This window comes from Saimiri boliviensis, chromosome 1 (assembly GCF_048565385.1).
Source record: "Saimiri boliviensis isolate mSaiBol1 chromosome 1, mSaiBol1.pri, whole genome shotgun sequence".
Lineage (NCBI taxonomy): Eukaryota > Metazoa > Chordata > Mammalia > Primates > Cebidae > Saimiri > Saimiri boliviensis.
This window is the reverse complement of record NC_133449.1, coordinates 229,884,357-229,900,347: the sequence shown is the minus strand read 5'-3', so window position 1 is coordinate 229,900,347 and position 15,991 is coordinate 229,884,357. Positions and strand designations below refer to the sequence as shown.

At 39.6% G+C, this 15,991-nt stretch overlaps 1 protein-coding gene across 2 annotated transcripts in view; it reads left to right on the top strand.

Moving 5' to 3' along the window:
- Positions 1–15,991, top strand: part of JMY (junction mediating and regulatory protein, p53 cofactor) — a 105,047-nt gene that overhangs the window by 83,243 nt on the left and 5,813 nt on the right. The window contains exons 8-10 of one of the 2 annotated variants that reach the window (XM_003920812.4): positions 6,307–6,402; positions 8,134–8,728; positions 10,545–10,855. In XM_003920812.4, the coding sequence (XP_003920861.1) occupies positions 6,307–6,402; positions 8,134–8,728; positions 10,545–10,852 (999 nt within the window). In that variant the 3' untranslated portion in view covers positions 10,853–10,855. The remainder of the gene's footprint in view (positions 1–6,306; positions 6,403–8,133; positions 8,729–10,544; positions 10,856–15,991) is intronic. The other variant, XM_074384348.1, reaches the window with a different exon arrangement.

The following is a 15,991-nucleotide window of genomic DNA, read 5'->3' as shown; positions in this document are numbered from 1 at the left end:
ACTGTCTTCCATAGTGGCTGTTCTATTTTGAACTCCCACCAGCAATGAATGAGAGTTAAGGTTTTTCCACATCCTCTCTAGCATTTTGCTGTTGCTGCGTTTTTGATTTTTAGCCATTCTGTCAGGTGTATAGTGGTATCTTTTAGTGTGTGTGTGTGTGTGTGTGTGTGTGCACGCGCGCGCGCGCGTCTGTCTGTCTACAGGCACAGACTGCTGTGCCTGGCTTTCATTATTGTTTTAATTTGCAAATCTCTAATACATGTTGTGTATATATGTACACACACACACAGAAAGAGTGCATCTGTTCAAATGCTTCTCTCTCTCTTATATCTCTAGTAAGCTGTCTGTTCAGATCTTTGCTTTTTTTTTTTTCCTTTTCTTTTTTTGAGATGGATTCTCATTCTGTCACCAAGGCTGGAGTGCAGTGGCGCAATGTTGGCTTACTGCAACCTCCAACTCCCGGGTTCAAGCAGTTCTCCTGAAGAGCCTCCCTAGTAGCTGGGACTACAGATGTGCATCACTACGCCCAACTAATTTTTCTATTTTTAGCAAAGATGGGGTTTTGACCATGTTGGCCAGGCTGGTCTTGAACTCCTGACCTCAAGTAATCTGCCCTCCTTGGCCTCTCATAGTGCCGGGGTTACAGGCCTGAGCCACCATGCCCAGCCTTTTTGCCCATTTTTTAAATTGGATTTTTGTTTTCTTATTGTTGAGTTTTAGAAGTTTTTCATATATTTTGGCTTACAGTCCTTTATCAGATGTGTTCCCTTTTTTTGGCAAACATTTTCTCAGAATATGTGGCTTGTTTTCTCATTCTTTTGACAATGTCTGTTGCAGAACAGAAGTGTTTACTTTTAACAAAGTCCGATTTACCAGTAATCATGGTTCATACCTTTGGTGTTACATCTAAAAAGTCATTGCCAGTCCCAAAATCAGCTAGATCTGAGCCAATGTTATCTTCTAGGAGTTTTGTAGTTTTGTGTTTTATATGTAAGTCTGTGATCCATTTTGAGTTAATTTTTGTGAAAGGGTATAAGGTTTGTGTCTAGATTTTTTTTTTTTTTTTTTGGCATATGGACTTCGTGTTGTTCCGGCACCATTTATTTAAAAGACTCTCCTTTCTCCATTGAATTGTCTTTGTTCCTTTGTCAAAGATCAAATGATTCTGTCTCTTCAGTCTATTTTTGGGTGTCCTATTTTGTTTCGTTGATCTAGGTCTTTTGCCTCTCCACATAAGCTTTAGAATCAGCCGTCAGTAGCCACAAAAAAATTGCTGGGATTTTGATTGGGACAGTTGAATTTATAAGTCAGGTAGTGATGACCTAATATTTTTATTTTATTTCAAAATACTTCTTTTTCTTTTAGTTTTTTTGCTTTTTAAATTGTTTTTATTTTTTATTATATTATCTCCACAGCCTTCTCCTACACCTGACATCTTAATAATATTGAATCTTCCTATCCACAAAGAATACTTTTCATCTATTTAATTCTTTGATTTCTTTCATTAGCATTTTATAATTTTCCTCGTAAAGATATACACCTTTTGTAAGATTGATACCTAAGATAGGTAAGTATTTCTTCTTCTCTGTGGGGGTGGTGGTAATATACCCCAACAAAGAGAACTCCAGTTGTTCATTGCTGGTGTATTATAAAACAATTGACTTTTGTAAATTAAGCTTTTTATTTTATAATCCAGATTTTTTTGGTCAGTTTTCTTTCAGATTTTCTGTATTTGTCTGCAAAGACAGTTATATTTCTTCCTTCCCAATCTGCATAGCTTTTATTTCTCTTTCTTACTACATTAGCTAGGACTTCAGTATAATGTTGAAAAGGAGTGGTAAGGGGGACATCTTTGTCTTGTTCCTGATCTTAGCAAGAAAGCTCTAGTTTCTCACCAGTAAGTGTGATGTTACATGTAGGTCTGGGGATAGATGTTCTTTATCAAGTAGAGGAAGTCCCTGCTGTATTCCTAGTTTGCTGAGAATATTAGTTCATTTTGTATAAAATTACATTAGAAACTTTCTTCTACTCCCAGTATTGCTGTGCCTCATACCAACTACAACATATTATCCTGATAGTCATCTTTACAGACCTGACTTAAATTAGTTAACACCTGTAATTTGTACTTAAATATCAGAAATTCCAACATGACCATATTTCTGTATTTGCTTATTTTAAAAATTTTCTTTCTTTAGCATCATACTAAAGGCCAAAGGGCTTAAATTCGTCTGCATTACTCCGTAAGCTCATTCTGGCACATTCTTAGCTAACTCTGCCCCTTACTCTTCATTTGAAACACATAAAATTAGCCAAACTACCCAGAAACTGTAAGATTACCTTTCTCCTAGAACCTAGAAATAGCAAATTAATAAATGTACATTTATTTTTCATTACTATTTCTGTGGGTCAGAAACTGCTTTGTAAGATCAGTCAGGAGCCAACATGACAGTGAGGTGAGTAAGGGGCTTCCTGCTATCACCATTTGTACTTGCATTATCAGTTTGGTTATGAAGGTTCCACACTTCCAATTTTTTTTTTTTTTTTAATAAAACATAAGATTTTGGTGGAGGGGAATAACTAATGAACTTTTAGAATGAATGTGCATATCAGATCTTTTTTCCAGTTCTATTTTTGGTGCAACAGGGGTAAAAATTAGTAAATCAGTTCTTTTTGTTTTCCTTTTTTTTTTGAGATGGAGTGTCACTCTGTTGCCCAGGCTGAAATTAAATGGCTCCATCTCTGCCCACTATAACCTCTGCCTCCCAGGATCAAGACATTCTTCGTGAGCTTCCTGTGTAGCTGGGAGGACTACAGGCACACGCCACCACACACGGCTGATTTTTGTATTTTTAGTAGAGAAGTTTCACCATGTTGGCCAGGCTGGTCTTGAACTCCTGCCCTCAAGTTATCCACCCGCTTTTCCCTCCCAAAATGCTGAGATTACAAGTGTGAGCCACTGCGCCCAGCCAATAAATTGATTCTTAAGGGAATCCCAAAGATAAATGTCATCTGCCTTAGAATTTTGCCCAGTAACTTTGGTTGGAATATATAATTGTCAGTGAATTAATCCGTTAAATAACTAGTCATCTTTAACACATACAAGTAAAACATAATGAAAGTTAGCTTAGATCAAAATAGGTAACTGTTTTTCAAAATAACAGATTCTGACCAGGCGTGGTGGCTCATGCCTATAATTCTAGCACTTTGGGAAGCCAAGGTGGGCGATTCATAAGGTCAGGAGATGGAGACCATCCTGGATAACACAGTTAAACTCTGTTGCTACTAAAAATACAAAAACTTAGCTGGGCGTGGTGGCACGCACCTATAGTCCCAGCTACTCGGGAGGCTGAGGCAGGAGAATCACTTGAACCCACGAGGTGGAGATCAAATAAGTGAGCCAAGATCACGCCACTGCACTCCAGCCTGTGCGACAGAGCAAGACTCCATCAATCAGTCAGTCAGTATTTTTTTTTTTTTTTTTTTTTTTTTTGAGACGGAGTTTCGCTCTTGTTACCCAGGCTGGAGTGCAATGGCGCAATCTCGGCTCATTGTAGCCTCCGCCTCCTGGGTTCAGGTAATTCTCCTGCCTCAGCCTCCTGAGTAGCTGGGATTACAGGCACGCACCACCACGCCCAGCTAATTTTTTGTATTTTTAGTAGAGATGGGGTTTCACCACGTTGACCAGGATGGTCTCGATCTCTTGACCTCGTGATTCACCCGCCTCGGCCTCCCAAAGTGCTGGGATTACAGGCGTGACCACCGCACCCGGCCTGCATTCTTAAATATTCTTAGGTGTTAACCTTATTGCAACAGTTTCCCATGGAAATCCTTGTGAATTAAATATATGAGACTAAGGAAGTTTATTTTAATATTTGATAGTAAACTCTCTAAAACAAAAATGTGAGGATTACTTATTACTAATACTGTTTTAAATTGTTACTAGCTCAGAGACAAATGGAATATGAGAAGTCAGTTTTCCCCTTTAAAAAATGTACTCTTGTTTATTATAAGCACACTTATAATGCTAGGCTTTCACTTCAAGAAAACATACATACATGAGTGGCAATTCCTCAAGGATCTAGAAATAGAAATTCCATTTGACCGAGCAATCCCATTTACTGGGTATATACCCAAAGGAGTATAAATTGTTCTATTATAAAGACACATGCACAAGTATGTTTGTGCGGCACTGTTTACAATAGCAAAGACCTGGAACCAACCCAGATGCCCATCAGTGATAGACTGGAAAAGAAAATGTGGCACATCTACACCATGGAGTACTATGCAGCCATAAAAAACGAGTTTGTGTCCTTTGTAGAGACTTGTGTCAGCAAACTGACACAAGAACAGAAAACCAAACACCACGTGTTTTCACTTATAGGAAAGTGATGAACAATGAGAACACTTGGGCACAGGGAAAGGAACAACACTCACAGGGCTAGGTCGGGGGTCCATGGGAGGGGAGGGGAGGGATAACACCGGGAGAAATGCCTGATGTAGGCGACGGTGGGGGGCGGAGGGAATGGAGACAGCAAACCACCATGGCATGTATGTACCTATGTAACAATCCTGCAGGATGCAGGATGTGCACATGTACCCCAGAGCCCAAAGTACAATAAGATAATACTAATAAAAAGATTTCTCAGGCCGGGCATGGTGGCTCAAGCCTGTAATCCCAGCACTTTGGGAGGCCGAGGCGGGTGGATCACGAGGTCAAGAGATTGAGACCATCCTGGTCAACATGGTGAAACCCCGTCTCTACTAAAAATACAAAAATTAGCTGAGCATGGTGACGCGTGCCTGTAATCCCAGCTACTCAGGAGTTTGAGGCAGGAGAATTGCCCGAACCCAGGAGGTGGAGGTTGCGGTGAGCCGAGATCGCACCATTGCACTCCAACCTGGGTAACAAGAGCGAAACTCCGTCTCAAAAAAAAAAAAAAAAAAAAAAGATTTCTCAAAACAAGAAAACATACATGGTGGCTCACGCTTATAATCCTAGCCTTTGGGAGGCCAAGACAAGAGGATCACTTGAGCCCAGGAGTTTGAGACCAGGCCGACCCTGTCTCTATAAAAAAAAAATTTAAAAATAGCTGGGCGTGGTGGTGTATGCTTGTCTCAGCTATAAGCATATGCAACATACAGGGAGGGTAATGCCTCTCTTTGGACACATGCTAACTTATTTCAGGTTCTTGGAGCCCTTTTGAATTGTGTTCCTGTATGGTGTGCCTTTGCATCTTTATGTATATTACTAAACTGCATTTTATTCAGAATAATTAGCCTACCACACATCCCCTCCCCTGCCCCCACCTCCCTTTATTTGGTAGAGATAGTCTCAATGTGTTGCTCAGGCTGGTCTTGAACTCCTGGCCTCAAGCAGTCCTCCTGCCTCAGCCTCCCAAAGTGCTGGGATTACAGGCATGAGCCTGTAACACACTTGGCTTTATTTTCCAGTTTCATATTGTCTCATTAATTTTCATTTGAAATTATATGGTCCTCTGGAAAGTATCTGTAGTTTTTTAAAACAAAGCCAGAAAATAACCCATTTACCTATGTAGAAAGGCTTTTCATTTGTTTAACTAAAATTAATTTTACCAAATGAGATTTTATTATACAGCTTTTAGATGATTCAACTCTATGGGAAAAATTAAAAATTTGTTTAGATAACTGCCAACCATAAGGTGTGATATTAAACCAGATGATTCACAGATAATGCTTCCTTGAAGTATATTTTTCTAACTGCTGGTTATATTGTTTGAATAATATACAGTATCTAAATTATTGACCAAGTGGTTGCTGGTTTGATGTTTTTTTTTTTTTGAGACAGAGTCTCAGGCTGGAGTACAGTGGCACGATCTTAGCTAACTGCAACCTCTGCCTCCCAGGTTCAAGTGATTCTTCTGCCTCAGCCTCCCAGATAGCTGGGATTAGAGGTGTGTGCCACCATGGCTGACTAATTTTTATATTTTGGGTAGAGTCAGGGTTTCACCATGTTGGCCTGGCTGATCTCGAACTCCTAACCTGAAGTGATCCAGCCACCTTGGCCTCCCAGAGTGCTAGGATTACAGGTGTGAATCACTGTGCCTGGCTAGTTGCTGATTTTAAAGTCATCTACATTTAAGTTTTTACACTACAAGTATTTTACTCTAAAATTGTGTATTAAAAACATTTCATATTTCATGCTATAAAAATTTTTGTTCAACGAATCTTCCCCTTGGGTCCATATTGGGATAACTTCTTATCTTTTTTCCTATTAAATGATAAAAATTGGGACACAACATAACAGAATTATTATTAATTTTTTACCAGAAGAGAGAAAAATTACATGATGAAGAAGAAAGAAAAAGTGCCTGGGTTAGCCAAGAGAGACAGAGAACACTGGATAGACTTCGAACATTTAAACAGGTATTAAAAGTAATGGTCCATTTATTGTTTTTAAAACAGAACTACATATACACCCATAGGATTTCTTTGTGTGAGGAAAAACTTGGTTTTCCCTTATTTATAAACTATTATAACCATGGCAGTCCTTTTTAAAAATTGTTTTGATGGCATGGCTCCATTTCTTCTGGTTGTTTTCTGAATTAGTATTCTTGTGACCTTTGACCCACAGCTTCAGTAGTGTAAGAGGAATGATCAGGGCTTCTGGGAAACCTAGATGCCTCGAGTTTAAAAAATAAATCACAACTGACTATCCAGCTCAAGCATCAACTTGTTATTTATTCCACATACATCAGCCTGTGGTGGTAATACATAGTGACCACTGGCAGAATTAGAAGGGGGAACAGCATATTTGAGAAATGCCTCAGCATTTCTCTTGCCAGCGTAGCCCATGGTTGCACACTGATACCCCAGTTTTCAAACATCTCCTCAGAGCTATGCTGAAGCCTTGCAGTTCTCATTTTTAAAGTACTTTGGAGCCTTACTTCAGTTGTGCATGCTGAAGGATCACCATATAGGTGAAGTAGTCTTTTGAACAAGTGTTACAGCGGAAAAAAAGAGGTGGGGCAGGGGATAAGCCTTGTTATTAAGTAAATGTGGCTCACGCCTGTAATCCTAGCACTTTAGGAGGCTGAGGCAGGTGGATCGCTTGAACTGGGGAGTTCAAGACCAGCCTGGGCAACATGGTGAAACCCCGTCTCTACACAAATTAGCCTGGCATGGTGGTACATGACTGTGGTTCCAGCAATTTAGGTAGCTGAAGTGAGAGGATCACCTGAGCCAGGGAAGTTGAGGCTGCAGTGAACTGTGATTGCACCACTGCACTCTAGCCTGGGCAGCAGATTGAGACCCTGTCTCCAAAAAAAAAAAAAGTTTTATCATGGTAAAACATGTAAAATTATAAAATGAGAGTTCTACCAGTAAGTACTTCAAAAAATGTAATTCTTCTTCATTCTGTCATAAAATGGATTATTAGTTGTTGGAGCTTTTTAAAAATGCCAAGTAACCTGCTAAAGAATGTTTTAATTTTCTCATGTGTGTGCATTTGAAAACATAGGAGACTAGTTTCTTTTTGGATACCAGTAGCATTTATACATTTTGACTTGACATCATTTATATTTTGTATTTTACATGCTATTTATTTTATACAGTTAGTAGTTTTAGTCACTAAAAATCTTTTTATCATTTTGAATATTTTACTTGTGGATTTGATAAGCAAATAATAAATTCATAATTGTTTGAAAGTTATTAGGTACATTTGGATTTTCTGTATAACTTTAAGGGTAAAATAACCACTGAGTTACGTCTTTTTTTCTGAGACAGAGTCTCGCTCTGTCACCCAGGCTTGAGCTCAGTGGTGTGATCTCCACTCACTGCAACCTCTGCCTCCCGGGTTCAAGTGATTCTCCTGCCTCAGCTTCCCGAGTAGCTGGGACTACAGGTATGTCCCAGCATACCCAGCTAATTTTTGTATTTTTAGGAGAGATGGGGTTTGCCATGTTGGCCAGGCTGGTCTTGAACTCCTGACCTCAGGTGACCCACCTGCCTCAGCCTCCCAAATTGCTGAGATTACAGGTGTGAGCCACCATGCCTGGCCACATAACATCTTTTATTTGAAAGAGAAAATAAATAGGCATGTGCTCATAAGTTGTTTTAATCACATTTAACCAGTTCCAATAACTTCTGATATTTTAGAGGTATCCTGGGCAAGTCATACTTAAATCAACCAGATTACGACTAGCTCATGCAAGAAGAAAAGGTGCAGCAAGTCCTGTTCCCCGAGAGGATCAGTGTGACTCTCTACCAAGTGTGTTACAGGTAGAAGAGAAAACTGAAGAGGTAGGAGAAGGAAGAGTCAAGAGTGGGCCGTCACAGACAACAGAACCCCAGAACCTTGTACAACTTGAAGATACTTCATTAACACAACTTGAAAGCACTTCATTACCTCTCAGTGGTGTTACCTCTGAACTGCCTCCCCCTGTATCTCTTCCACTTTTGAATAACAACCTAGAACCATGTTCTGTTACCATAAGTCCACTCCCACCCCCTCTTCCTCCAACACCACCACCTCCCCCACCTCCTCCCCCTCCCCCTCCACCACCACCTCTGCCTGTTGCTAAGGACAGTGGCCCAGAGACACTGGAGACAGATCTGCCTAGAAAGGAGGGGAATGAGAAGAGGATCCCAAAGTCAGCCAGTGCCCCCTCAGCACACCTCTTTGATAGTAGCCAGCTGGTCAATGCACGGAAGAAGCTCAGAAAGACTGCTGAAGGTTTGCAGAGGAGGAGAGGTATGTCAAGATATTTTCATGGTCCATCTGTTGTATGACATCGGGCATAGTTAAAAAAACAATATATATTTTTTGACATTGCAAAGCTTGAACCATTTTATTTTTGAATATTATTTTGATAGTAAACAGGTTTTCAAAATCACACTAGAGGAGAATTCTTAGCAACCCACATCTACAAATGCATGAAATACACAGAAATGTATACCTTCTTGAGCTGTTAGGCATGTCTTAAAAACAGATATTCTAAAGTTATACATACATGTTTGGTAATGTATAATAGATATGGCTTCTTTTGTGTTAGGGGAAAAAAAATCTGATTTTAAACCTGAGTGGTGTTTTTTGTTTGTTTTTGTTTTTTTTTTTTTTTTTTTGAGACGGAGTTTCGCTCTTGTTACCCAGGCTGGAGTGCAATGGCGCGATCTCAGCTCACCGCAACCTCCGCCTCCTGGGTTCAGGCAATTCTCCTGCCTCAGCCTCCTGAGTAGCTGGGATTATAGGCACGCGCCACCATGCCCAGCTAATTTTTTGTATTTTTAGTAGAGACGGGATTTCACCATGTTGACCAGGTTGGTCTCGATCTCTCGACCTTGTGATCCACCCGCCTCGGCCTCCCAAAGTGCTGGGATTACAGGCTTGAGCCACCGCGCCCGGCCTGTTTTTGTTTTTTTTTAAAGTACCCATATCAAAGGGTAAGCTGTCTGGTCAGGGCTGTCACCAAAGGGAAGACGTTGGCAGGATTATGTAACATTTGGTCATACATTTGTTAAGGACTTTTGTATATTTGTATAAAGAAGCAAAGAAGAATAGGGAATAATCTGTTCAACTTACATTGTACAGATAGATGTGCCTCAGATTACCTTTTTTTTTTGTTTTGTTATGAGATACTCAAGCACAAATAAAATTATTTCTAAAAAGAACAGAGAATAATCCTTGCCTTTGCCTTTAAGGAATTTGAATTTTGCATGGGCAGAACATTATATAATTGTTACATATTACTTGCATATTACGTATTAATCTGAAGGACTATACTATAAAACATTTTTTGATGTAATCTGAGTAGGATTTCACATGTAAAATAACCAAATGAAAAAAGCACAGCCTCCATAATGAACAAAAAATGTAATTTTTAAAAATAAAAGGTGTAACCCAATCACTCTGAATTTGGGTGGAGCAATTGCAATTTGGAAATCCTTTGGGAATCTCACCCATAATACTCTTAAAACCACCTCCCAGTTCCTAATCTGGTCACTTCTCTCATGTAGGAAATGATAGGAATACCAATAGTACCCACCATGGATTGGGTCTTAGGATATTCTTTCTTTCTTTTTTTTTTTTTCTCTTGAGACAGAGTTTCGCTGTTGTTACCCAGGTTGGAGTGCAATGGCGCAATCTTGGCTCACCACAACCTCCGCCTCCTGGGTTCAGGCAGTTCTCCTGCCTCAGCCTCCCGAGTAGCTGGGATTACAGGCATGCGCCACCATGCCCAGCTAATGTTTTGTATTTGTAGTAGAGATGGGGTTTCACCATGTTGACCAGGATGGTCTTGATATCTTGACCTCGTGATCCGCCCGCCTCGGCCTCCCAAAGTGCTGGGATTACAGGTGTGAGCCACCGCACCCGGCTGGGATTTTCTTAAAAGAATGATGATTAGGATGGATCCCTTGTCTCTGGTCGCCTTCTGCACACATTTCGTGATCTACTTTGCAGATGTTATTTCAGCGTCCTGTGCTTTAACAGTCACAAACAGAGCTGCTATAGTTTTGTTCTAATTAACTGCAATCCAAACTGTAATGCTGTTCTGTTTCATTTTCCAAAGTGAGCTCACCCATGGATGAGGTGCTAGCCTCCTTGAAGCGTGGTAGTTTTCATCTGAAAAAGGTTGAACAGCGAACTCTGCCTCCTTTTCCTGATGAAGATGATAGTAATAATATCTTGGCACAGATAAGGAAAGGAGTAAAACTGAAGAAGGTGCAGAAGGATGTTTTGAGAGAATCCTTCACACTTCTACCTGATACAGACCCTCTAACACGGAGCATCCATGAAGTTCTTAGAAGAATTAAAGAAGCATCCCCAGAGTCAGAGGACGAAGAGGAAGCTTTGCCTTGCACAGACTGGGAGAACTAACAAGTAAATGGCCTTATTGTCTTCAGTAGCATTCAGTAATACAGCTTTTATTTTGGATGATGAGGTTTGGAGTATTTTTTATTGAGTCTGAGGCATATTGTTTGTTTCACAGCCAAATTTTAGCATGGATCATATTTGTGAATTTCAGGTTTTAATTCTGTAGTTTCCAGAAACTTAAGATTAACTTTTTAATGGTGATTGCTATGTGAATATTTTTTTTAAATGTCCTCCTTATTAAGAATTTCTGGCATATGGCTATAATTGCAAGTAAAGTGACATTCTTGCAATTATAGCCATATGCCAGAAATTCATTCATTCTTACCCTAAAACACAGAAAAGGGCCCGGTGCAGTGGCTCACACCTGTAGTCCTAGCACTTTGGGAGGCTGAGGCAGGTGGATCACTTGAGGTCAGGAGTTGAAGACTAGCCTGGCCAACATGGTGAAACCTCATCTCTACTTAAAATACAAAAATTAGCCAGGAATGATGGCAGGAATCTGTAATCCCAGCTACTTGGCAGGCTGAGGTAAGAGAATCTCTTGAAGCTGGGAGGCGGAGGTTGCAGTCGCACCAGTGCCCTGTGCAACAGAGTGAGACTTAGTCTGAAAAGAAAAGAAAAGAAAAAAGGCTTTTCAGGTGCAGTGGTTCAGTGGTTCAGTGTTTGCCCCTGTAGTCCCATTTACTCAGTGGTTGAGGCATGAGGATCTCTTGAGTCCAGGAGTTCAAGTCCCAGCTTGGCAATATAGCGATACCCCTGTCTGTAAAAAGAAGACAATTTTTTAAGAAAAGGCTTTTCTAAGAAAGTATTTCAGTAACAAACTGTTAGGCACACTGAATTTTGATACCATGTTAGCTGACCTCAGAGGAGTTTTCTAAGATCAATCTGGAAAAATCGTTGCATTGTCTGATTATTTAACTCTCTAAACCCTTAAAAAAAAAAACTACTTAACACCTGTCAGTTACTATATTATCTAGATAAATTTGCAGGTATCGTTAATATATAAAAATCATATACATGCCTAGTGAATATTCTTGTACATGTTAAGATTGTCTCTGATTACACATGCGGCATTTTCCTAACAGCTGTAGTCGACTACATTTAATAAGCTAATTATAGGGTAATATGGCACAAATCATACCAAATATAATCAGTTAAGATAATATGCTATAAATAGTATGCAAAATTTATAATGATGGTAAATGAAATGTAATTTGTATAAAATTATATATAGAGTATGCACACATATTCTATTAATTATTATTCTTTCTTGATGGAATATGTATCTCTGGGCTTCAAACAGTCTCCAAAGTAGGGAAGACTTGAGTCCTAGAAGGACTAAGTAAAGGAATAATCAATTTATGTGTTAGCCTGTGGATTCTTTTTGTTTAATTTCTTTTTTTCTTTTTTCTTTTTCTTTTTTTTTTTTTTTTTTACTTTAGAGACAATCTCCCTCTGTGGCTCAGGCTGGCATGCAGTGGTACGTTCATGGCTCACTGCAGCCTCAGCCTACTGGGCTCAGGCATCCCAAGTAGCTGGAACTCCAGATGCATGCCACCATGCCAGGCTAATTTTTTTATGTTTTTGTAGAGATGGGGTCTCCCTATGGTTGCCCCAATTAGCACAGTAATTCCTAAAACATGTTTGATCATAAGAATTTGGGAGCTTATTAAAAATGCACATTCTATCCTTGACTTAAGAATTCTGAGTAGAACAACAAATTAAAAAAGGAAAAAAAGATTTTATTTTATTTTTCTGTTTTAAGACTGTTTCTCACTCTGTCACCCACTGCTGGAGTGCAGTGACTTGATCTCAGCTCACTGCAAGCTCCGCCTCTTGGGCTCAAGGGCCCTGCTTGTGTGTGTGTGTGTGTGTGTGTGTGTGTGTGTGTGTGTGTGTGTGTGTGTATGTGTGTGTGTGTTTCGTAGAGACAGAGTTTCTTTTTTTTTTTAATTTTAAAATTTTTGTTTTTATTTTTTTATTATACTTTTAAGTTCTGGGGTATACGTGCCAGTTTGTTACATAGGTATACATGTGCCATGGTGGTTTGCTGTACCCATGAACCTGTCATCTACATTAGGTTTTTCTCCTAATGCTATACCTCTCCTAGTCCCCCACCCCTCAACAGGCCCCGGTGTGTGATACTCCCTAGAGACAGGGTTTCACTGTGTTGGCCAGGCTGGTCTTGAACTCCTGACCTCAAATAATCTGCCCACTTCAGCCTCCTAAAGTGCTAGAATTACAGGCATGATCCACTGCGCCTGGCCCCCTCAAAAAAGAATTCTCAGTGGATCTAATGTATATGCAGGTACACATCTAGATTTTGAAGACTTAATACAAAAATGTAATGTATGTCAGTTTTTAAACAATTGATTACATATTGAAAGATACTATTAGTTATATTAGATAAAATATTACTGAAAGCAGTTTCACCTGTTCCTTTGGGTATGGGTTCATTAGGTTAAATATTCCTCTAGTACCACACCACTCTACCCCTCCCCGTCAGCATCTGCGTCAATCAATAACTTAAACAAAAAGGATAATATTAATTACATTTACCATGATTCAGCCAACATTCAGTAGTAGCATTGTCCTGCTTTTTTTCCTATTATAGTTACATATAACAGTCACTTTGATTTACTGTTTTTGGATCCCAAAGTAACTTCAAATTATTTTTGCTTGTACATGTGTCCACTATGCCTTGTAAAGGAATATATATATATACACCACAGTGGGTATTTGTAGGTTGTCTCCCACTTTGCAGTTCTTGCTAAATGTGTTGTCTCCTCCTGCTGTAGCTTCTCAGGAAGCTGCTTAAGCTTGTGCCTAAAACTGCCATCTTTGCACTAATTCCACAGCTGGACCTTCACTTGTGTGTTTAGCTATTTCATTACAGATGGTCCACAGTGGCCCATTCACAGCACACCAGCAGCTGCTCAAGTCAGCCCGTCCTTGTCTGTCTCCTCCCATCCCACCATATCCTGCCTAACCCTAGACATTGCTTCAGCGTTTTTTGTATACTCAGGTGGCTGGGATGTTACTCATAGCTTCTGGCTACTAATTTAGCTTTATTATCAGATGATAAGAATATGGTGCATGGTATATACCACTTTGAAAATTGCTTAAAACTTTTTTTGAGGTGTGGAGACTGTTGATGGTTGGAATATGTGGTACAATGTTGAGAGAGAAACAGTGAAACACTCAGAAAATGCATGAGCTTGGAAATCTGCAGTCACCCTTACTAAATTACCCCAGCAGCAAACCATATACTAATACAGACTGATTAGGCAGTGATGAAGCAGCTGTGTATCTCCACTACTTTGTGATAGTAGAGACTACAATGCTGTGAACTTTTAGATAATTGTCTACAAATTACTAAAAAGGTTTTACTGCAATTTGTATTTTCCATTAATTTATTAGATTTCTTCTTTTTTGAGACAGAGTTTCGTTCTTGTTCTTGTTGTCCAAGCTGGAGTGCAGTGGCGTGATCTCAGCTCTCTGCTTCTCAGTTCAAGCAATTCTCCTGCCTCAGCCTCCTGAGTAGCTAAGATTACAGTCACATGCCCCCACTCCCAGCTAATTTTTCTATTTTTGTAGAGACAGGGTTTTACAATGTTAGACGGGTCTCGAAGTCTTGATCTCAGGTGATCCACATGCCTCTGCCTAACTAAGTGCTGGGATTACAGGTGTGAGCCACTGTGCCTGTCCAGGTTTCTCGATTGTAGGTTTTGTCATTAATATAATTATATACTTTTGTTTTAAGAGCTAATCTCTTCAATCTTCATGAAGTAGATAATGAAGGTCCACTGTTCTGCCTTCTTCATTCCCCTCTGAAACTCTTCCTAACTCTTCCCAGAGATAGCATAGTTGTGTTCAAGGAAATTTCTTAAAATATGTTTAATTACATAGAGATTTAAAATAAGTTTTAGACTGGGCATGGTGGCTCAGGCCTGTAAGTCTGTAGCACTTTGGGAGGCTGGTATGGGTGGATCACTTGAGCCGAGGAGTTCATGACTAGCCTGGGCAACATGACAAAACCCATCGCCACCAAAAATACAAAAAGTAGTATTTTTGTTGTGGCTCACACCTGTAGTTCCAGCTACTTGGGAAGCTGAGGCAGGTGGAAACCTTTCTCAATATAAGTCTCTAATTTGTTTCTTGTGAGAGTCGTGTTTTTTTTTTTTTTTTTTTTTGGAGATGAAGTCTCCCTGTGTCACCCAGGCTGGAGTGCAGTGGCACTGTATCAGCTGGCTACAGTCTTGTCTCCTGAGTTCAAGTGATTCTCCTGCCTCAGCCTCCTGAGTAGCTGGGATTACAGGCGCACCACCATGCCCAGCTAATTTTTTTAAATTTTTAGTAGAGACGGATTTCACCATGTTGGTCAGACTGGTCTCGAACTCCTGACCTTAAGTGATCCACCCTCCTCAGCCTCCCATAATGTTGGCATTATAGGCGTAAGCCACCATGCTGGGCCCCTGTGGAGGTCTTCTGAAGTAAGTATGGCAGGGCAGTTCAGTTCAATAAAAATACAGCGTGAGACATGTAATTTTAAAATGTCCAATAATCACATCAAAAATGAAAAGGAACATGTGAAACTGATGTTTGTAATATTTTATCTGACACAGTGTAGCCAAAGTAGTATGCTTTAACACATAATCAACATAAAAAATTTATGACATGGCTATTTCTTTTTTTTATACTGTCTTCAGAATTCAGTGTATGTTTTATATATACTAGTAGCACATTTCAGTTTGAATGCTAAGTATTTGATATTTAGTGATAAATGTCCTACCAAAACAGTAAAATTGTATTTAATGGAAAAATACTTTTTATTGTTTTAGATTTTTAAATCAAACTGGATTAAGTCAAACTAAATCAGTCACACTAGACACATATCTAGTGCTCATTAACAACATAAGCTACAGTATTAGAAAATGTAGAACTGTATTCAGTCGGTACTTTATTCATGTTCCTGTCAGCTTTTATCTGATGAGTATGTCTTTTATATAAATGCTCCTGTGCCGTGGGTAAGCCCCAGAGATCTTAAGCACAACACTTTTCAATAAAAAAAGCCCGAGTGAAATATTCATTTAAAGACTGCCTGTCCTTTAAATGTCAGTCAAACAAAAACTCTTCCTACCA